The sequence below is a fragment of the Ylistrum balloti genome, unplaced genomic scaffold, assembly GCF_031769215.1.
Source record: "Ylistrum balloti isolate Yb309-2 unplaced genomic scaffold, AGI_CSIRO_Ybal_v1 Utg369742, whole genome shotgun sequence".
Taxonomy (NCBI): domain Eukaryota; kingdom Metazoa; phylum Mollusca; class Bivalvia; order Pectinida; family Pectinidae; genus Ylistrum; species Ylistrum balloti.
In genome coordinates, this window is record NW_026781951.1 from 1,114,097 (window position 1) to 1,137,913 (window position 23,817).

General features: G+C 37.7%; 1 protein-coding gene across 1 annotated transcript in view; it reads right to left on the reverse strand.

Annotated features, from left to right (window-relative positions):
* LOC132543199 (E3 ubiquitin-protein ligase HERC2-like) overlaps positions 1–23,817 on the reverse strand; it is a 100,368-nt gene that overhangs the window by 25,995 nt on the left and 50,556 nt on the right. Inside the window, exons 37-57 of the mRNA XM_060206675.1 lie at positions 23,484–23,699; positions 22,728–22,899; positions 21,600–21,880; positions 20,336–20,600; positions 19,448–19,647; positions 18,436–18,612; positions 15,082–15,199; positions 14,523–14,633; positions 13,921–14,029; positions 12,553–12,686; positions 11,493–11,683; positions 11,021–11,221; positions 10,187–10,474; positions 9,549–9,630; positions 9,203–9,346; positions 5,842–5,932; positions 5,296–5,473; positions 4,756–5,009; positions 4,158–4,302; positions 2,913–3,138; positions 1,561–1,735 (exon numbers count right to left, since the gene is read on the reverse strand). Of these exons, the coding sequence (XP_060062658.1) occupies positions 1,561–1,735; positions 2,913–3,138; positions 4,158–4,302; positions 4,756–5,009; positions 5,296–5,473; positions 5,842–5,932; positions 9,203–9,346; positions 9,549–9,630; positions 10,187–10,474; positions 11,021–11,221; positions 11,493–11,683; positions 12,553–12,686; positions 13,921–14,029; positions 14,523–14,633; positions 15,082–15,199; positions 18,436–18,612; positions 19,448–19,647; positions 20,336–20,600; positions 21,600–21,880; positions 22,728–22,899; positions 23,484–23,699 (3,758 nt within the window). The remainder of the gene's footprint in view (positions 1–1,560; positions 1,736–2,912; positions 3,139–4,157; positions 4,303–4,755; positions 5,010–5,295; positions 5,474–5,841; positions 5,933–9,202; positions 9,347–9,548; positions 9,631–10,186; positions 10,475–11,020; positions 11,222–11,492; positions 11,684–12,552; positions 12,687–13,920; positions 14,030–14,522; positions 14,634–15,081; positions 15,200–18,435; positions 18,613–19,447; positions 19,648–20,335; positions 20,601–21,599; positions 21,881–22,727; positions 22,900–23,483; positions 23,700–23,817) is intronic.

A 23,817-nucleotide genomic window follows, 5' to 3' on the forward strand; every position in this document is an offset into this window, starting at 1 on the left:
TGTGTCCCTGTAACATCAAATGACAGTAAATAGCACACAGAATACACACAGTTCACAATTGTGTCCCTGTAACATCAAATGACAGTAAATAGCACACAGAATACACACAGTTCACAATTGTGTCCCTGTAACATCAAATAACAGTAAATAGCACAGTTCAAATAACACACAGTAAATAGCACACAGAATACACACAGTTCACAATTGTGTCCCTGTAACATCAAATAACAGTAAATAGCACACAGAATACACACAGTTCACAATTGTGTCCCTGTAACATCAAATAACAGTAAATAGCACACAGAATACACACAGTTCACAATTGTGTCCCTGTAACATCAAATAACAGTAAATAGCACACAGAATACACACAGTTCACAATTGTGTCCCTGTAACATCAAATAACAGTAAATAGCACACAGAATACACACAGTTCACAATTGTGTCCCTGTAACATCAAATGACAGTAAATAGCACACAGAATACACACAGTTCACAATTGTGTCCCTGTAACATCAAATAACAGTAAATAGCACACAGAATACATACAGTTCACAATTGTGTCCCTGTAACATCAAATAACAGTAAATAGCACACAGAATACACACAGAATACACCAGTTCACAATTGTGTCCCTGTAACATCAAATAACAGTAAATAGCACACAGAATACACACAGTTCACAATTGTGTCCCTGTAACATCAAATAACAGTAAATAGCACACAGAATACACACAGTTCACAATTGTGTCCCTGTAACATCAAATGACAGTAAATAGCACACAGAATACACACAGTTCACAATTGTGTCCCTGTAACATCAAATAACAGTAAATAGCACACAGAATACACACAGTTCACAATTGTGTCCCTGTAACATCAAATAACAGTAAATAGCACACAGAATACACACAGTTCACAATTGTGTCCCTGTAACATCAAATGACAGTAAATAGCACACAGAATACACACAGAATACACACAGAATACACACAATTCACAATTGTGTCCCTGTAACATCAAATAACAGTAAATAGCACACAGAATACACACAGTTCACAATTGTGTCCCTGTAACATCAAATGACAGTAAATAGCACACAGAATACACACAGTTCACAATTGTGTCCCTGTAACATCAAATAACAGTAAATAGCACACAGAATACACACAGTTCACAATTGTGTCCCTGTAACATCAAATGACAGTAAATAGCACACAGAATACATACAGTTCACAATTGTGTCCCTGTAACAAAATAGAGAGAATATGAAGTTCCATAAAATAATAAACTATTATTGTTTTAGACAACTCGCCTTACAACTAGCCATCAAGTGTTGATTCCTGGAATGGATGTGAAAAGGAATGGGTCACCTGCCTTACCATATGGATTTTCCCTGGGTTCTTCAGTTTCCTTGTCCAGTAAGGCCAATCCATCCAGGCCCACAAGAGTGATTGATATAAGCTGATAGCTTGTTTTGTAATTGTTGTAAAATACATAATGTATCTATTAATTATTTATTGTTATTAAGCACTAACTGACATGGTTTGGGACAGTTACCTGGCATAAGTGATCTGTAGCGCTGTCAGAACATGGTTAAGAGCCTGTTGTTTGGCGAGATCTGTCTCTTGTGATAGAATGATCTTGGCGAGTGAAGGACGAATCACTTTAGTGGTCTGCGTGGATGGTGAAGGTGCTGAAGAATGGGCATCATCTGTGACACTCTCATTCATACCTGTTCATACAGAGAGTAAATACATTGTACTATTGGCCAATCAGCTAACACAACACAGACATTGTCCAACACATCCAATAAACTCACATTATTTTACATTAATCAACTTTTCTGTGTAAAGAAATCTTTCATATACATGTATTCAACCATTCTACTAGTTCAATCAAACTGTCTGCAGTTAACAAATATGATGTTCTTGTAAGATATGAACTAGAACAATGTCTCCAAGGCTTGGTCAGTGATTGTCTGTACAGTAACATGGTCGCCATGGTAATCAGTACAATGTAACCTAGCCTTGGTCAGTGATTGTCTGTACAGTAACATGGTCGCCATGGTTATCAGTACAGTGTCCCCAAGCCTTGGTCAGTGATTGTCTGTACAGTAACATGGTTGCCATGGTAATCAGTACAATGTCCTCAAGCCTTGGTCAGTGATTGTCTGTACAGTAACATGGTCGCCATGGTAATCAGTACAGTGTCCCCAAGCCTTGGTCAGTGATTGTCTGTACAGTAACATGGTTGCCATGGTAATCAGTACAGTGTCCTCAAGCCTTGGTCAGTGATTGTCTGTACAGTAACATGGTCGCCATGGTAATCATACCAGTACTGATTGAGGCTGTGATAGAATCTTATCAAGCAGTCAGTCCTCAATACTTATGGGTATGACAGTAACTATAACAAGGAGCCTTTTTAACACGTATGGGTAGAGACGAAGACATGCAATGTTTCAATTTCATTATTTTGTTATTTGGTTTGACAAACTTCTATAAATAGCAATGTTGACCTAGAACCCATTCAAGGAACTGTATGTAAAACAATAGCCTCTTTTATTTGTGTGTGATTTCTTTGTTCAAATGAATTACTGCCAATTAAATCAGGGATACTAAACAAAGATTATGATATTGTAGATCAAAGCCCATTTCCTGAAAATCAATCACCACAAACCTGACGCAGAAATTGTGCATGACAAGTTAACAGCTACAAAAGAATGTTATTTTAATGTAAAATCATACTTTACTTCTGCAAAATTTTGCAAATGTTCAGAAATGAATTTGCTAGATTGTGGACAATTATTTAGGACAGGATGGGATGGACATGGATGATGCTACATGCCCCTCCATAAAACAACAAGGGCATACCAATTATTAAGTTGAGATAGTGTGAAAGGCTAAACTTGCCAAGAAGCGAAGCTCCGAGAGGATCTCTGGAGGATGAAAAAAGTACAGGTTCATGTGAAGTAGGGGTTGACAGATCAGTTGTTGCCCAGGAGATACTGTGTGAGGAGCCACAGGCCACGCGTGTGATTTTATATCCCTCCAGTCCATGGACAAGGGCTGGCTTACGGTTAACTGTGGTCGTACTGTTTCCTTGTTGGCCATGGTCATTATCTCCCCACGCATACACCTGTATATAAATAAGATTAACCTTCAAGTTGGATCATAATATCATTAAAGAGGTCATTAGAAAAGTGTAAAATCATCCAGATTTACCATCGGCTAATCTACATCAGATTGGTGAATCAGGTAAAATAAGAATTCTGAAATTTGGGAGAAACATTAATTCTTAATTCTAATTAATTAAGTTGGCACAACCTTTTCCCAAGAACAGGTATAACTAAACCTGACACTTGAATGAAATCAGCATTCACAATCATGAACAGTGGTATGTAGAGGCAGGTTCAATTTTCCCTGGTTAAAATGTAAATTTGAATTAATTCAGTGAAAAATGTGCCCTCACCTGAAACCTGGCTGACTATGATGTAAATAAATACCTGTTCAGTGATATAAATGTAACTTACCTGTTCAGTGATATAAATGTAACTTACCTGTCCAGTGATATGAATGTAACTTACCTGTCCAGTGATATGAATGTAACTTACCTGTCCAGTGATATGAATGTAACTTACCTGTCCAGTGATATAAATGTAATTTACCTGTCCAGTGATATAAATGTAATTTACCTGTCAAGTGATATAAATGTAATTAACATGTCCAGTGATATAAATGTAACAGTGATATAAATGTAATTTACCTGTCCAGTGATATGAATGTAACAGTGATATAAATGTAATTTACCTGTCAAGTGATATAAATGTAATTTACCTGTCAAGTGATATAAATGTAATTAACATGTCCAGTGATATAAATGTAACAGTGATATAAATGTAATTTACCTGTCCAGTGATATGAATGTAACAGTGATATAAATGTAATTTACCTGTCCAGTGATATGAATGTAACAGTGATATAAATGTAATTTACCTGTCAAGTGATATAAATGTAACTTACCTGTCAAGTGATATAAATGTAACTTACCTGTCCAGTGATATAAATGTAACTTACCTGTCCAGTGATATAAATGTAACTTACCTGTCCAGTGATATAAATGTAATTTACCTGTCCAGTGATATAAATGTAATTTACCTGTCCAGAGTCAGTTACAGCTAAACAATGGAGGGCTCCAACTGCAACATGTACTATCTTCTTCCCTTTCAGTCCCTCAACAAGCTGGGGCTTCCTTACATGGGCATCACTGCCATGTCCCAGTCGAAAGTAGTCTCCTTTTCCCCTGATTACAGGATTTCAAGCATTTCATGATGAATTAACAGCACTTAATAAGCATGATTAGATTATCAGAAACAACTAATTCTCCAGTTTTATTTTCTGAATTTTTTTAATAACATTATGTGAAAAAGACAACATGCTAGCGAATGTACTTAATTTTGCAAAGTCAAATCTTGGCACATAATCACTTGCTGACAAATAAGAAAATAAATAATAAAGTTGACATTTGCAATAATAAGTTTATAAACAGCATAAAGACACTGCCATTATATCATATTTAAATAATAATTGACCACAATTGTTTTATTGCAAAACAGTGCTAAAATAACATTACTGTTAAAATATATACAAGTTTACAGTATTAGGGTGGACCTGTGCTAAACACTGCAATATCGTGTCATATCTTTCCATGCATGTGTTCTCATGGGATATCCCACAGAACTCCTTGTATACATACCAAGTCCAAACCTGGCCAGTCTTTGTAAGAGCAAGGGAAAACTGCGCTCCACACTCAATCTGACATACACCTAGACCACGCAGTCGGTCAATCTCATGTGGCACATTGCAGCCTTCACTACCGCCTCGCCCAAGCTTTCCGAAGTCACCATCTCCCCAGGAGTACACAAGACCTTCATCAGTTAAAGCTAATGTCTGTGCATCTCGACTGCCACAGGCTACCTGCATGACACGCTGACTGGCAAGGACTTTTACCTGGAACCATAAAGGTGTACTCACAAGTTGGAGGTCTTGTTTCCTTAACCTTTGTCTCTGGTGTGGCTCGCATCTTCAATACTTCATATCAACATTTCCTCTGTTCAATTTTCAGATTTTTCACAATAATTGTTAGTAAGAAACATCAATTTAACACCCAATCAAGGTTTCTTTTTTTAAGCTTGTTAAACCATCCTCATTAATGAAAAATGTCCAATTTTTGCAGGCTTGGAATAATGTATTTGGATCTTCTATCAAATTGATGGGATGTGACAGGGTTACTCACCTGTTTTGGTTTGAGCTGTGTAGTATTGTCTCCATGTCCGAGTCGTCCATACTCCCCCAGTCCCCAGGTGTACAGGTCACCGTTGGAGGTAATGGCAGCGCTATGAGAACTTCCACATGCTATATCACGCACACGCTTTGACTTCAGGGCCTCTATCAGACGAGGTTTATCACAATTCCTACACACATAACATTGAAAATGTTTTCTAATCAGAAAATGTGACAATAAAATAACATCCAATGGCTTGGAGAGGTCAAACTTTTGATAAACAAAATCTTGATAAAATGCATTAATATTAATGTCCTTTTTTTCCTTCCTCTTTCAATTACTCTCATCTATAAGTTCTCTATCCTGGAAATTCTGTTTACAGTGTGAAAATATCACAGGTCAAACATAAAATATACTATAAGTTGTATTTCAGAGGGATTGGGAATCACAGTGAAAAAAAAAATATGAATTGTTCCTTGTTCTCATTTAAGGAATTCAAATTTTTTTTTTTATTTCCAGTTTTGCTTTGGCAAAAAACAAAAAAAAATAAGTACTGACCAGCGACTGAAATGGCCTAATTTTCCATCATCCCCCTCTCCCCAGGAAAACACCTTGCCATCAGTAGTCAAAGCCAAGGAATGTCTTCCTCCTAAAAACATGAACATGATTAACTGTAAACACAATAACAAAGTTGGTTATTCAAAATCGTTCAAATTTATCATCATTTTACCAAAAGTTTGTAGTTAAAGGTATTTATTAGAAGTAATGAACTGGATATTTTACATTCTTTTTTCATTTTCAAGTAATCAATTTTTGTGATTTCATCTATTCCGTGAAAAAAGTGAATAAAACAGTCTCCCAAAAATAACAACCTTTACAGTATACACAGCCCAGTCTTCACCCAGACATACACAGTCCAGTCTTCACCCAGACATACACAGTCCAGGCTTCACCCAGACATACACCACCCAGGTGTCACCCTGACATATACAGTCCAGGCTTCACCCAGACATACACAACCAAGGTGTCACCCTGACATACACAACCCAGGTGTCACTCAGACATACACAGTCTAGGCATTACCCAGACATACACAACCAAGGTGTACAACCAATGTGTCACCCTGACATACACAGTCCAGGCTTCACCCAGACATACACAGTCCCGGCTTCACCCAGACATACACAGTCCCGGCTTCACCCAGACATACACAACCCAGGTGTCACCAGACATACACAGTCCAGGCATCACCCAGACATACACAGTCCCGGCTTCACCCAGACATACACAGTTCAGACTTCACCCAGACATAAACAACCCAGGTGCCACCAGACATACACAACCCAGGTGTCACCAAGACATACACAACCCAGGTGTCACCCAGACATACACGACCCAGATGTCACCCAGACATACACGACCCAGGGTCACCCTGACATACACAACCCAGGTGTCACCCAGACATACACAACCCAGGTGTCACCCAGACATACACGACCCAGGTGTCACCCTGACATACACAACCCAGGTGTCACCCAGACATACACAACCCAAGTGTCACCCAGACATACACAACCCAGGTGTCACCCAGACATACACGACCCAGATGTCACCCAGACATACACGAACCAGGTGTCACCCTGACATATACAACCCAGGTGTCACCCAGACTTACACAACCCAGGTGTCCCCCTGACATACACAACCCAGGTGTCACTCAGAGATACACGACCCAGGCATCACCCAGACATACACAACCCAGGTGTCACCCAGACATACAAAAATCAGGTGTCACCCAGACATACAAAACCAAGGTGTCACCTAGACATATACAACCCAGGTGTCACCCAGACATATACAACCCAGGTGTCACCAAGACATACACAGTCCAGGTGTCACCCAGGTGTCACCAAGACATACATAACCCAGGCTTCACCCAGACATACAAAACCCAGGTGTCACCCAGACATACACAACCCAAGCTTCACCCAGACATACACAACCCAGGTGTCACCCAGACATACACAACCCAGGTGTCACCTAGACACACACAACCCAGGTGTCACCCCAGACATACACAACCCAGGTGTCACCAGACATACACAACCCAGGTGTCACCAGACATATACAACCCAGGCTTCACCCAGACATACACAACCCAGGTGTCACCCAGACATACACAGTCCAGGCTTCACCCTGACATACACAACCAAGGTGTCACCCAGACATATACAACCCAGGTGTCACCCAGACATATACAACCCAGGTGTCACCCAGACATACACAGTCCAGGTGTCACCCAGGTGTCACCAAGACATACATAACCCAGGCTTCACCCAGACATACAAAACCCAGGTGTCACCCAGACATACACAACCCAGGTGTCACCCAGACATACACAACCCAGGTGTCACCTAGACACACACAACCCAGGTGTCACCCCAGACATACACAACCCAGGTGTCACCAGACATACACAACCCAGGTGTCACCAGACATATACAACCCAGGCTTCACCCAGACATACACAACCCAGGTGTCACCCAGACATACACAGGCCACCCTTATTCCACACTGTGACTGGAGTTCTGTCCAGACATATACAACCCAGGTGTCACCCAGACATATACAACCCAGGTGTCACCCAGACATACACAGTCCAGGTGTCACCCAGGTGTCACCAAGACATACATAACCCAGGCTTCACCCAGACATACAAAACCCAGGTGTCACCCAGACATACACAACCCAGGCTTCACCCAGACATACACAACCCAGGTGTCACCCAGACACACACAACCCCGGTGTCACCCCAGACATACACAACCCAGGTGTCACCAGACATACACAACCCAGGTGTCACCAGACATACACAACCCAAGCTTCACCCACACATACACAACCCAGGTGTCACCCAGACATACACAGTCCAGGCTTCATCCTGACATACACAACCCAGGTGTCACCAGACATACACAACCCAGGTGTCACCCAGACATACACAACCCAGGCTTCACCCTGACATACACAGTCCAGGCTTCACCCAGACATACATCACCAAGGTGTCACCAGACATACACAACTCAAGTGTCACCAGACCTACACAACCCAGGTGTCATCATACATACACAACCCAGGTTTCACCCAGACAGAGTATTTTATATTACCATATTTGGGTATTGTGAAGATGCTTGAAATTTCAGTCAATATAACCCTTTTTTGCCTTTCCCATCAGTCCCTTGGGGTCAGCGGGGTCAATATGTGCATAACATCAAAATGTCATCCTATACTAACAATGCTAATCAAGTATGATCTATTTTCAATCGAATATAAACAAATTATGCTCAAAAATATAATTTTCCTGTATAAGCAATAGAACACTTTACCTCCACCCCAGAGGGAAATGGGAGACCCTGGGGTCATAAAATTAAAAATTTTGGTAAATATCATGACCCTTACATCCATGAAGAGCATTTCATTTTACCATATTTGGGTATTGAGAAGATTTTTAAAATTTCAGCCAATTTAACCTTTTTGGCCCAGGTTCTCAGGCCCCTGGGGGGCAGGGACAATATTATTTACAATTTTGCAAAGTTTCATTGAAAATGATTCAGGGGTTTAACAAAGGATGGAGTCAAAAATGAAAAAAAAAAAGGTTACAGATGGATGGCAAAAGCTGGACGCTACATGACGTTGGACAAAAGGCTATCACAATAGGTAACTATGAGACTTTGTATCAGGTGACCTAAAAAGATTAAAATAAAACCATGGCAAAGAAGCTTGTGACAAAGAATTCCTGCCATATGCATTTTTTAGCAACAGAAGTTAAATGAAAGCAATGCTAATGAAAAGTGACTAAAAGAATAAAATAGTAACTGTTACAGACAGTAATGTATTCAGCCAGCTAAATGATATTTACCTGAGTGAACTGCCACTTTTTTGATGACATACTGACTGAGGGAGGTGAGTTGACGTGGCACGGAGATTGTCCCTGAGCTAATTCCTAGACCTAAGCGGCCATTAGTAGCTTCACCACAGGCAAACATCTTTCCTTCCTGTGTTACTATAACACACAAAATCCAACAAACATGTAACGAACTGAAATTATCAGAATTTTCTGAAACAAACAAACTTTTACAAATTCATTTGATTGAGATTCAAATGCTGATCTGAGGCAAGAAAATACTACCGATGAAATTTTTTTGATGAACTTGTGTCAAACCTGAAAAGCTACAATAGTTGCTGTCTACTAAGGAGATACTTACCACAGAACAGACTTTTGGACCCGCCAGCAATTTGTACACATCGCAAAGCAGACAAAGTTTCATTGAGACACGGAAGTTTAATCTGAAATTAAACAACTCTGATGACTGCCATGTCTTCATTATTAGCATACAACAAGCATTCTCGTTTCTCATTTCATCTGTCAATCCCTTTCCTAGAATCATGGTATTAGTCTGCTGTCATTACTCTGGACATACAGATGTCCTTATTCTGATTACTCTCTCCAATTTTTCCCCGACTCTGACCCCTTCTTTGTCCCCTGAACTTATCTTTTTCTTTCCCACTCTGTCTGATGTTGTGATAAAACTTTCCCTCAACTTTGTTCCACAGATTTTCAAACCTATCCCCCTATACTTTTGTTTGAATACTTTCTCTAAATTTGTTACCCCATTCCTCTCATTTTCCTGAAATAATTTTACAATAGTCACACCAATGAATAGCACCTTCTAATGAAAACTTTGATAAGATACAGTAGAGCCAACCAATGAATTAAACTGCATCATATATCTGTTTCGTTCATCTGAGTTTTCTGAAACTAATACCTCACCCCAATGTTTTACCCTGAATTGTAATTGTAACCTGATCTTTCCAATACCAGCAATGAACTAGGCCCTGTTACCTTAGATCCCTTCGGCCCTCCTAACTGGTCTTTATCATTGAGTCCCCAGCAGAAAACATGGGTCTGTATCTCCTTGCTGCTGGGAACCTTTGACCTGCGTTTATTAATGGGAGTAGTTACAGTCTTGTCCTCGTCTTCATCTTCACGGTCGGAGGCAAGGAATGTATAGCTGGCAGCCATGTCATCTTCATCTGCTCGAAGACGGCCAATAACAGACAGACCGTGTACCTTACAGTCTATTCCACTACTGCGGCACTGCTTCACTGAGACTTCCACAAATCGGAAATACTGCAGAAAAAATGTTTGAAAGAGAATTTCAGCAAGAGCTTTTTATGGACAGCATGAATATAACAGAAATTATACATCAAAAACCTGTAACTGTTAAAATGACATTGAGCACAGTGACTATATTAGTCACCATACTCATGGAATAGGTGAGCTTATTAAACCAGAAGTGAACTAGAGCTCAAATACATATACTCCCACCCCAAATTTTGCACACCATGTTTTTTTTTTATTTGCAAGGTGGCCAAGGGTGACCTTTGACTTTTAACTTCCCACCGAAATCTGATCAAGTGTAGACTATAGTTATGCTATGGTGTGAGTTTTAACTTAATCTGCTCCGTGGGTTATTGGTATACTGTACACAAACATATATACATCCTAAAGCAGAAAATCAGGTACCAGGTGAAGCTGTAAGTAGTTACATAATCGTGAAAGACTATAATGTTCCTCCATGCTATTTCTTGAGTTCTAGTTATAGTCATTGTCAGTATATATCAGTCGCCGATAGAGAAGCCTTATATAGTTTACTGTACAGGAACTACCACTCACATCATTCATGTTTTCCAGCAGGGTGACAAGTGTATCTGTAGGACCTATGGTCACTGTCTTTATGTTCTCCTTGATGGTATTAATGGAGTCACCAGCGCTAAGAACCACCACAGACGGCATGTAACTAGAGTCAGCAGGGTCTACCTTCATGTACAGGCGGTGGATGAGGATGTCTGGCTGTAACTCCAGACGGATCCAGTGCTAGTCAAATATCAATACAAAACCTTTTTATCATTCATTGTACAAGTATAATTCTGCTAAATATCAACATTTGAAATTACCAACTTTGCCATCAAATGCAAGGTGTTATTATCACGATTATGAAATTGTCAATGATAATTTAAAATTTTTGTAAATATTTTAAGACATTACAAATTTCAAAATCTTTTTGATATGAGTGATCTTAAAACTGGTTAAATATCCAAATTTCCTGATACCTATAAATAGGTATGGGTGTACAAAATATACTAACCTTCCCTTGTGAACCTGAACTCTGCCAGTAGCCACTGTTTCCTTCAATGAGACGATGGGCCTGGTTTTCTCGAGAAGAGACCATCAAACTCTTCACACAACTGTGCCAGTCATCAATCATTGAGCCAGACAATGGGAAAGACAGTTTTTTCTTGTGTTTTCCTGGTTTACCAACAAGTACTGGCTCACTTCCTATAATCAGGAATTAAATACATATACAAAACCTGCTACCATGATTATATATTTAATAAAATCTACAATATCTATGATTACTAATTGATAAGTCCTTTTTTGGCTGGACACTGTCATCTTCATGTTGCAGTAGAAATACTTTCTATTTTATTGACAGCTATAAAGGTAAGCACCAAGTAAAGAATACCAAATTCTGGAGATTTTTTATAAGGAGTAGATGACCATTCCACACTACTTCTCATGGAAAATCCTATTGTACATGGTATGATGTTCAATAACTCTCCATCAATTATATTCCAAACTTCCAATTAGACAATGGTTTATTATACTCACTGAGCAACAAAGCAAAGAGCAAAAAGCCTTAATGGTCATCTGACTATAAAGACCTATATAGGAAAGAGGCTTAATACCAGGTACGCCTAAAATAAATTGCTCAACTACTCTACAGCTTACAAAGATGACATTGTTAGTTCATAAAACATTTTGTGAAACCTTGAAATTATATTCTTTATACATGCTGCTACTCAAATGTCTAACCTTTTGCTTGCTGAAAAAGAAACTTTTAAGATCTCAACTCACTTAACCAAGAGATCTTGAATATAGGTCAAGGTCAATTATCTAAACAAATCGGTAGCCCTTCACCCACTTATATTAAAGAACCAATATCAACCGCCTTTTTTTTTATTGAGAAGAAGTCATTTGAAGATTTAAACACATTTGGCCCTTTTGACCTTTAAACAGAAAACATGTCAATCACATGAACAAAATTGGTAACACTTTATCCCAGCATGCTACTGGCTGAATATCAGCACTCTGGGCATTTGGTATTCAAAGCATGATGTCACAAAACAACAAGCAGTTAGAATTACCTGGTTCTGAAATTCTGTTGAATGGATGACGATGTTTCTTTGAGCGAAAACAATTTTCACAAAAGTCAAAATCTTCACACAGTTTACATTTGAACCTGGGACCCACGATTGGGAAGACCTGGCATTCATCACAGCTGTAAGTAACAAAGTACCAAACACAATTATTACCAGCATAATCAGTAGAATTTGATGACATTTTGAAAAGAAATAAAAATAGAAAAAGTTCAATCTAAGTTCACAAAGAGAAACAGTTTCAGAAAATAAGAGTACATTGAAAAGCAAAAGACAAAAATAGGGCACTAGCCTTATATATACACAGAAAGTTTTTTTTTAATTGAATGGATCCATTTTTGAAATTGTAGCTTGGAAAGGAAAGTAAACACTTTTTTGTTTTTTTTAATTTGTTTTCATGGTAACACAAAAAATATGAAAATGAACTGTCATCAATAGCAAAAGGCATAAATAGGGCACAAACTTAATATATACAACACATTCTGGGAAGTTGAATTGAACAGTCTTGAAGTTATAGCCTGGAAATGCCCTCAGACGGACAGATGCATGTAAGGATGGACAAATGGACAGACAATGCAGTGACTTTATGCTCTCCCTTTGGGAAGTATTAAAATGCTAAAAATAGTTAATCAATATCAGAAATTATGGGGATTTAATTGGTAATTACCTTTCTTTTGAATGTCAAATATAGTATAACCATAAAAATATTTACATCAGCATCAACAAAACATATGATGATATATCTCACTGTTCAAATCTGGGATGTCATTCAAGACCCCAGGGTGTGTAATAGGGACGATCTCCATCTCATCAATGATAACTGTCTAGTGTCTTACCTGACCCCAGGGTGTGTACTGGGGACGATCTCCATCTCATCAATGATACCTGTCTAGTGTCTTACCTGACCCCAGGGTGTGTACTGGGGACAATCTCCATCTCATCAATGATGCCTGTCTAGTGTCTTACCTGACCCCAGGGTGTGTACTGGGGACGATCTCCATCTCATCAATGATGCCTGTCTAGTGTCTTACCTGACCCCAGGGTGTGTACTGGGGACAATCTCCATCTCATCAATGATGCCTGTCTAGTGTCTTACCTGACCCCAGGGTGTGTACTGGGGACAATCTCCATCTCATCAATGATGCCTGTCTAGTGTCTTACCTGACCCCAGGGTGTGTACTGGGGACAATCTCCATCTCATCAATGATACCTGTCTAGTGTCTTACCTGACCCCAGGGTGTGTACTGGGGACAATCTCCATCTCATCAATGATGCCTGTCTAGTGTCTTACCTGACCCCAGGGTGTGTACTGGGGACGATCTCCATCTCATCAATGATGCCTGTCTAGTGTCTTACCTGACCCCAGGGTGTGTACTGGGGACGATCTCCATCTCATCAATGATGCCTGTCCAATGAGCCTGCTGAGGAAAGTCCACTGTCAAGTCTCTGCCGTTAGGATTGATGGCTGTTGAAATGACAAATTAGAATTTGTGTTAAAACAGGTTCAATTGCTGTTGAATGCACTTTTGGGGTACTTATCCTTATCTTCAATTATGCTGAAACAAATTTATGTCAAATAATACCTGCCTTCAAGTTTTGTTTTCAGCTAAAAGATGTCATTTTATTTCATACTTTAAACCCCAACTATTTGGCTAAGAAGTGTTTCTCAGTAAAAACATAACCAAATTAAGTGAAGTGGAAACTTGTCATGTAATATTGATATGAACTGTGATATATATATTGGTGATGTCTACTTAAGCAGACAGGTGGATGTTTAGTAATCAAGGTAAAGATAAGGAATAGACGGTGCCTTACATAATGATGTTATATTAACAGATCAAAACACCAAACAAATATTTGCAATGTAGAGTGAGCAAATTGATATCCAAAGCATCTGTCTGATCATAATTTTGATACCTGTAACATCTAGAATTAATTAAAAATTATAGGTGCCTTACCTGTCACTGTGCCAATACTGTGGTGAGTCACAGAGCCCCACTTGTATGTCGGCATGGTCACACTTGGCTTCACTCGTACTTTATCACCAACTTTGATAGGTTGAGATGAACCTAAACAAAATAATATTATAGTTTCTTGAAATGAAATTTTCAAAATCTTTAGAGACAAATAAAATGAGAGTCTGATAATTTCTTTTCATATTATCTTTTCAAAGTCAGACTGTACTCAGACCTAGATGTCAAAGGGTTACCACATGAATAAGAATTACCAGTACTTACACTAAGATGTCCAAGGTGTTACACATGAATCAGATATACCAACAATTAGATGTAAATGTCCAAGGTGTTACACATGAATCAGATATACCAACAATTAGATGTAAATGTCCAAGGTGTTACACATGAATCAGATATACCAACAATTAGATGTAAATGTCCAAGGTGTTACACATGAATCAGATATACCAACAATTAGATGTAACTGTCCAAGGTGTTACACATGAATCAGATATACCAACAATTAGATGAAAATGTCCAAGGTGTTACACATGAGACTTACCACCACTCAGACCTAGATGTCCGAGCAGTTCCACATGGATGTATCTAACCCAGTAGGTTCCCTCTTTCCTCTGCCAATCAGCCTGGATGTTAAGGTCATGAAGTCCATCTCTGTCCAACTGTAATATAGAACATACAGATAAAATAAGATGGTACCTCTGTATATATATATATATATATATATCTTATCAAACAAGGACACCATCAGGTCAGTAAAGGTCCCTCTGTATATATATATATATCTTATCAAACAAGGACACCATCAGGTCAGTAAAGGTCCCTCTGTATATATATCTTATCAAACAAGGACACCATCAGGTCAGTAAAGGTCCCTCTGTATATATATATATATATATCTTATCAAACAAGGACACCATCAGGTCAGTAAAGGTCCCTCTGTATATATATATATATCTTATCAAACAAGGACACCATCAGGTCAGTAAAGGTCCCTCTGTATATATATATATACATCTTATCAAATACCATCAGGTCAGTAAAGGTCCCTCTATATATATATATATATCTTATCAAACAAGGACACCATCAGGTCAGTAAAGGTCCCTCTGTATATATATCTTATCAAACAAGGACATATAACCAGTTTCATTCCCTCTGTATATATATATATATCTTATCAAACAAGGACACCATCAGGTCAGTAAAGGTCCATCTGTATATATATATACATCTTATCAAACAAGGATACCATCAGGTCAGTAAAGGTCCCTCTGTATATATATATATATCTTATCAAACAAGGACACCATCAGGTCAGTAAAGGTCCCTCTGTGTATATATATATATATATATATATATATATATATATATATATATAATATATACATATATATATCTTATCAACAAGGGCACCATCAGGTCAGTAAAGGTACTTTATATATATATATATATATATACATCTTATAAACAAGGACACCATCAGGTCAGTAAAGGTCCCACTGTATATATATATATATATATATATCTATAACAAGGACACCATCAGGTCAGTAAAGGTCCCTCTGTATATATATATATATCTTATCAAACAAGGACACCATCAGGTCAGTAAAGGTCCCTCTGTAGATATATATATATATCTTATCAAACAAGGACACCATCAGGTCAGTAAAGGTCCCTCTGTATATATATATATATCTTATCAAACAAGGACACCATCAGGTCAGTAAAGGTCCCTCTGTATATATATATATATATATCTTATCAAACAAGGACACCATCAGGTCAGTAAAGGTCCCTCTGTATATATATATATATATATATATCTTATCAAACAAGGACACCATCAGGTCAGTAAAGGTCCCTCTGTATATATATATATATATCTTATCAAACAAGGACACCATCAGGTCAGTAAAGGTCCCTCTGTATATATATATATATATCTTATCAAACAAGGACACCATCAGGTCAGTAAAGGTCCCTCTGTATATATATCCTATCTATTTCTAAGATATAACCAGTTTCATTTCCTGACATACATTAACATTTCCTGACATACATTAACATTTCCTGACATACATTAACATGTCCTGACATACATTAACATTTCCTGACATACATTAACATTTCCTGACATACATTAACATGTCCTGACATACATTAACATGTCCTGACATACATTAACATGTCCTGACATACATTAACATTTCCTGACATACATTAACATTTCCTGACATACATTAACATGTTAAGCTCTTATTATAATTCTTAGTGTGACGATAACTCTATACTTTAAGATTTAGAGATGATTGCCATAAACAAAGAGTGGACAGAGAGATACAAGGCACTATAATTCCTATAACCATCTCTGATGCAAGATTTCTATAACAGATATGCTGTGTAAACCTGTTTTCATACAGAACAAATGGAAACACCCTCATCAATAATTCTATCACATTTCCACATTACTTCAGATACAAGAATAGTACTGACCTTGACCACCTCTCCACAATATATCAGACATGAGAATAGTGTTGACCTTGGCCTCCTTTCAAAATTAAAACCCTTACTAGAATAGTACTGACCTTGACAACGTTGCCATGTCATACCAGATACAAGAAAATTTCTGACCTTGACCACCACTCCACATTATGTCAGATACAACCTCTCCACAACATATCAGACATGAGAACAGTGTTGACCTTGGCCTCCTTTCAATATTAAACCAGAAACAAGAAAAGTTCTGACCCTTGACCACCACTCCACATTATGTCAGATACTAGAATTGTTCTGACCTTGACAAACTTCCCACTTTACACCAAATACAAGAAATTCTGACTTTAACAACATTTCCATATGAAATCAGATACAAGAAAAGAACTGACCTTGTCTACTTCTCTAAGTTACAATAGATACATTACAGATACAAGAACAGGACTGACCTTGTCTACTTCTCTAAGTTACAATAGATACATTACAGATACAAGACTGACCTTGTCTACTTCTCTAAGTTATAGATACATTACAGATACAAGAACAGGACTAACCTTGTCTATTCTGTAAGTTAATGATACATTACAGATACAAGACTGACCTTGTCTACTTCTCTAAGTTATAGATACATTACAGATACAAGACTGACCTTGTCTACTTCTCTAAGTTATAGATACATTACAGATACAAGACTGACCTTGTCTACTTCTCTAAGTTATAGATACATTACAGATACAAGACTGACCTTGTCTACCTCTCTAAGTTACAATAGATACATTACAGATACAAGAACAGGACTGACCTTGTCTACTTCTCTAAGTTATAGATACATTACAGATACAAGAACAGGACTGACTTTGTCTACTTCTCTAAGTTATAGATACATTACAGATACAAGACTGACCTTGTCTACTTCTCTAAGTTATAGATACATTACAGATACAAGACTGACCTTGTCTACTTCTCTAAGTTATAGATACATTACAGATACAAGACTGACCTTGTCTACTTCTCTAAGTTATAGATACATTACAGATACAAGACTGACCTTGTCTACTTCTCTAAGTTATAGATACATTACAGATACAAGACTGACCTTGTCTACTTCTCTAAGTTACAATAGATACATTACAGATACAAGACTGACCTTGTCTACTTCTCTAAGTTACAATAGATACATTACAGATACAAGACTGACCTTGTCTACTTCTCTAAGTTATAGATACATTACAGATACAAAACTGACCTTGTCTACTTCTCTAAGTTATAGATACATTACAGATACAAAACTGACCTTGTCTACTTCTCTAAGTTATAGATACATTACAGATACAAAACTGACCTTGTCTACTTCTTTAAGTTACAATAGATACATTACAGATACAAGAACAGGACTGACCTTGACAACCTTTCCGATGTCTCCTTCCTGTACCTCTTCGTATGTGCGGCAACATCTAACAGACATGCCTGTCTGAATGTTATCCTGTACATACATAGCGTACTCATCATTGCTGAGGAAATCAGCTCGTCTTTTATATGGCTGTACTGTACCAGTTGCTCCAAGCTCTGTTGAAATCTGTCAAAAGATTTGATAACTCAATTGAGTATACTGCCAACTATAGAGCAAAGAATAAATTAAAGTTAATTAAACTAATTAAGTGTTATACACTAGTATACCGCAAACACAGATTCTTTCCACTACTGAAAAAAAGTAAATAAGAAACAAACATGTCAATGATTTTGGGTGCTACCAATGTACAGCTGACATCTCATTTTCTCAACTTAATTTGCCTAACCAAAGGGATCTTGGTGCCCACAACTGTTTGGTCTTCATTTGTTTCTTCAAAGTTGGATCTTTTCTCTTCTTTTCCATTCTTTCCTCTGTTCTTCTTCTTAATTACATGAAATTTTAAACTTTCTCATAAGAAATAGAACTAGGGACCGTAGAAAACTTAAATATGAAACTTGAGAAAAATCCATCAAGTACTTCTAAAGAAATAGCTACAACAATCTTTCATTGGCAAAATCCAAGATGGCCACCTGTCATCCAATTTCTAGCCCATTTCTTTATCTATCACAACTTTGGACGAAAGGGAACTTACATATGACTTTGATCCATCATTACTAAAATCCAAGATGGTGACTTGTCAGCCCACTTCTTGATTAAATAATTCCCAAAATTAAAAACTTGAAAAAAATTAATGTAAACTTGGGACCAAACAAAGCCAAAGTTTTATATGGAATATCTATCCAGTCCTTCTCAAGTGATAATTAAATTTGTCTATTTAAATTGAAACAAAAGATCTCTAAATATCATGTTCTAGGTGTTAATGGTAAGTACAGATTCTATCAGTGAACCTGATGTCCAATCAAATTGTACAGCTTCCCTATTCTATTAGAATACCACTCACCCCTAGACTAGAATTGCCATCATAGGCTTCTAGGTCATCAAAGTCCTCCGAGGTGGAGTCTGATTCAGGGTAAGAGTCAACTGAGGAAAGGCTTTCTGTGTCTGACTCCTCCAGTGCGCTGATCTCAGGGTGTTCTATCAGCCAGTTTACTAGTGCTTCTGGGCGGGGACTGTCTCCCTCGGCTTGCAGTGACCCTCCAGCTACAACATCCTCTACATGTATATTTCAAGGATATAATTATTTTACTTGGTTAAAGATTTAGACATTAATGAAAAAACAACACAGTTCCCATCTCCATGTACCCTTGTTTACCCATGTACCCTTGTTTACCCATGTACCCTTGTTTACCCATGTACCCTTGTTTACAGCAGAACGTGTGTAATGCTACAGAATGATGAATTTCTTCAGAGATACTCAGTAATCATGGATTTCCTATATCATGATTTGAATATGAAACACTGAAAAGATGTTTTTGTTTAAGGTGTGATTCTGTTTGTTAGTCCACAAGCTCCAAACTGTTTCTGATTCATATGTAAAACTAATGCTTTACTATTTCATGGTGATTAACATAAGGATAAATAGCATAGCAACCATAATTCTCTGGTTTGGAAGATTGGACAGGGACAAAAGACTCAGAACAAGAAGCATGACACAAGTATGTACCTGACAAAGAGACATTTACATCATTTTTGTGCCTACCTTGCTGAGATTGCAGCTAGATAATGATCTTATAGAAAGTGTACTCTTAAGCACATACACCTGTTTCAATATGTATGCGATGATTTTTTACGAAACACTTAGACATATGTACAAACACTTCATATCTACCCATAGATTTAATAGCAATCTCCATACAAACACATCTCCATACAAACACTTGATATCTACCCATAGATTTAATCGCAATCTCCACATGTTTCCTCTGGAACCCCATCTCCATAATTTGTGTGACAACAGCAGTAGGAGGAGGCTGTTGAGATGTTGCCTTGGCTTTCTTGGTCTTTGTAGTTCGGCTGCTGGTGGTGTTGGTAGATGTCTGAGTCTTGTATGGAACAGATGCTTCATGTTCACTCTCTGAGTCTGAAGAGTCAGTCTCGTCTTGATCCAGTAAACTAGCTGCTGTTAAGTACTGACATACCGCGAGAGAGGCAGCCTGGAGAGAAAGTAAAGATACTACAGTAAATCCCCATTTATCTGAACCTGCAAGTATTCTTGGAATACCCCCTATTTGTCCAACTGGCCACTTCCTCATGACTGTGTCCTTATATAGTTCTAGTTATTTAGCCTCAGATTCATTCAAACATTATTTCCCCAATACCCTGCATTCCTTGAAAACATTTTTTCCTCCACCTCTTTATGTTTATAGTATTTCCCCCCTCTATTCATTGAACAAGTGTCCGCTGTCACAACTGCATCAAACTTCTGGGTAATGGTTCTGATCGCTCCTGTGTTTATAATAACGGGATTGTCATAGTATGATTACATACCTGTACTGTCATTTAATATGTAATTTGACTGTTTTATCGTGACATTTCTGAGAAATTTTTGTTTCGTTTGACGTAAAAATCAGCCATGTTCAAAATACATTTCTCTTCATTAAATATGAGACAAATTGAAGTTAGTAGTAAATCCAAACTTAATATGTAATCTCAAATTTGACTGATCAAAGAATTCTGTGTTGAATATGTTATTCATGGATTCAGATGGTCGGTACCCAACAATCTATGACCAACCTTTGATTACTCAAATACCCCCGAATTCCTCAAACTACTTACATAGTCCTAATACTTGTAGGTAAATAAAACAAAACAAGGACACAGTCATCAAGAACCCCCATCCAGGTTCGTTTTTAAAATATATACATTTAAAGTGAGCGACATGGAAAACTGAAGATCTGAAACCATTTATTGTGTCTGTTCAGGTTAAAGATTATAAAAAGTTCCTTTCTCTATTCTTTTAAACAGACTAAAACAAAATAAACAAATTTAAACTTGATAATACAATAAGAGCTGGGATGACATTTTCTGTAAATGACACAAAAAAGACTTTCCCTCTAAATGTAAAATCTTTTGCCCTGTTTTTGGCAGAAAAGTATTCAACAACTTATTTATAAATTTGATGTTTCCATTAGGAATGAAGACTAACATCATACCTCCAACTCCTCTCGTGTAAACACAGCCTTTAATGGTGAAGGTTGTGTGGCGCTCAGCATCAGCTGCTGAAATAAAGTAGAGGGTGGCTCTGGTCCATCACCTAGTTCATCGTCGCTGCCAGAAAGTTCTGGATCAGGTGAAGGTGCTGCCTCTTGGTTCAAGCTCTGGCTCATAATGAGGCGTAACTTTTCTTGACGACTGAACAGCACACGACAAGCCTTGATGAGGCAGAGACGCAGCTGCTGGCGCCGAAGATCACACAGATCAAAGGAGGCAGACGCTGTAATAAAGTACAAAATCCAATAAAGTTTAAAAGGAAAAAAAGCGTAGAATGGAAAGAATTTTCTTCAAAACTATCAAAGTAAAGGATATTGTTAAAGTATCTTTCTTTTTTAAATGGTTTCACTGAAAGCTGATCGCAAAAAAAAGGTCGAGTTTTCACAGAAATAATGAAGCAGACCTGAGTGTTTCCTGTACTATAAATTTACCTCCAAGGTATTTCTGCTTGACAATAGCGGAAAATAGAACTCCTAGGAGTCCTTTTCTCAGAACGTCAACACAACAGAGGACACTCTAGGATATCAAAACTTACCCAGGCACCAAGTAGACAAAGTATTGTAAACAATGGAAATCCTATCATATACACAACAGTCCATACGCATATTTCCTATCAACAACCCTCCAACACAACTTTGAGTCAAACTATACCTACAAACAGCAATGTGACCTCATCCTTGACCTCTGATATATACAACCCTCCCATACAATTTTGGGTCAAACTATACCTACAAAAAGTACTGTGACCTCATCCTTGACCTCTGATATATACAACCCTACAACCCTCCAATAAAACCTTGGGTCAAACTCTATCTACAGACAGTACTGTGACCTCATTCTTGACCTCTGATATATAACTACACTTGACTTACTCTAAAGTTTTGGTGACAGAGCATGAATGATGACACAATTTTTCTATAAATAGCTTGCTTGGCCATGGTACCCTGACACACAAACTCATTTTCAAGTACTTTAAAATTGTACTAAATAAACATTTGATAACAAAAGTTGAATACCTATATAAAAAGCTAACACATAACAGCAATAAGAGATACTGTGTTAATACATACAGAGGAGTTCAGACTCCACACTAGCCATACTGGCAGCCAACGGGGCACGGTCCTTTATCATCTCCTTCTCTGGCTTTGACACAGTGCTGGCCAAACTAATCAAACCTGACCACATGCTACAAACACGGTCATTCATTGTCAGCTTGTCCACACAGAACTCCAAACTTGGGCACTGTAAAATGTAACATTTAAAACCACTTATCTCCCTTTCTACCATTTATACATAACATTTATCCACACTTTTCTCCCTTTCTATCATTTAAATGTAACATTTAACACCACTTATCTCCCTTTCTATCATTTAAATGCAACATTTAACACCACTTATCTCCCTTTCTATCATTTAAATGTAACATTTAACACCACTTATCTCCCTTTCTATCATTTAAATGCAACATTTAACACCACTTATCTCCCTTTCTATCATTTAAATGCAACATTTAACACCACTTATCTCCCTTTCTATCATTTAAATGCAACATTTAACACCACTTATCTCCCTTTCTATCATTTAAACATAACATTTAACACCACTTATCTCCCTTTCTATCATTTAAACTTCAGTAATGCAGTTTTTTTCCATCTTATTAATCAATGAATGATACATTTATATAAATATAATGACCAACATATCTTGTTTCGAGCCTTAGAAAAGTTTAATGATTTCAATAGTTGAGTTATCAGTTTTCTTTGTCCGAGATCAGAAGAAGCATGTCATATCAAGTCTGAACAGTAATTAAAATCATAAAAACTAACAGCAGACAGTTCTGTAAGTCTGCAGGCCCGGAGAAAGCCATCATCAAACTGGACATGTATTTTTCCCTTGGGTGTGATGCGAGCAATTGTGCCTTGGTGGAACACATCATGACAAACCCGTCCTCCCAGATGAGGCCTGTTATCAATTCCACCAATCAGAGTTAGAGCAGCCATGACACCTCTCTGGGGATCTGGTGACGTTACCATACATGGGTCCTGAAACAGAACATCCTGATGAACATAGGATTATCCTATCTAAAACCATGTTCTTTACTGTAAAGGCCTAGTAACATCAGACAAATTACACAGGCTCAGTGGATAATGATGCTGTAAT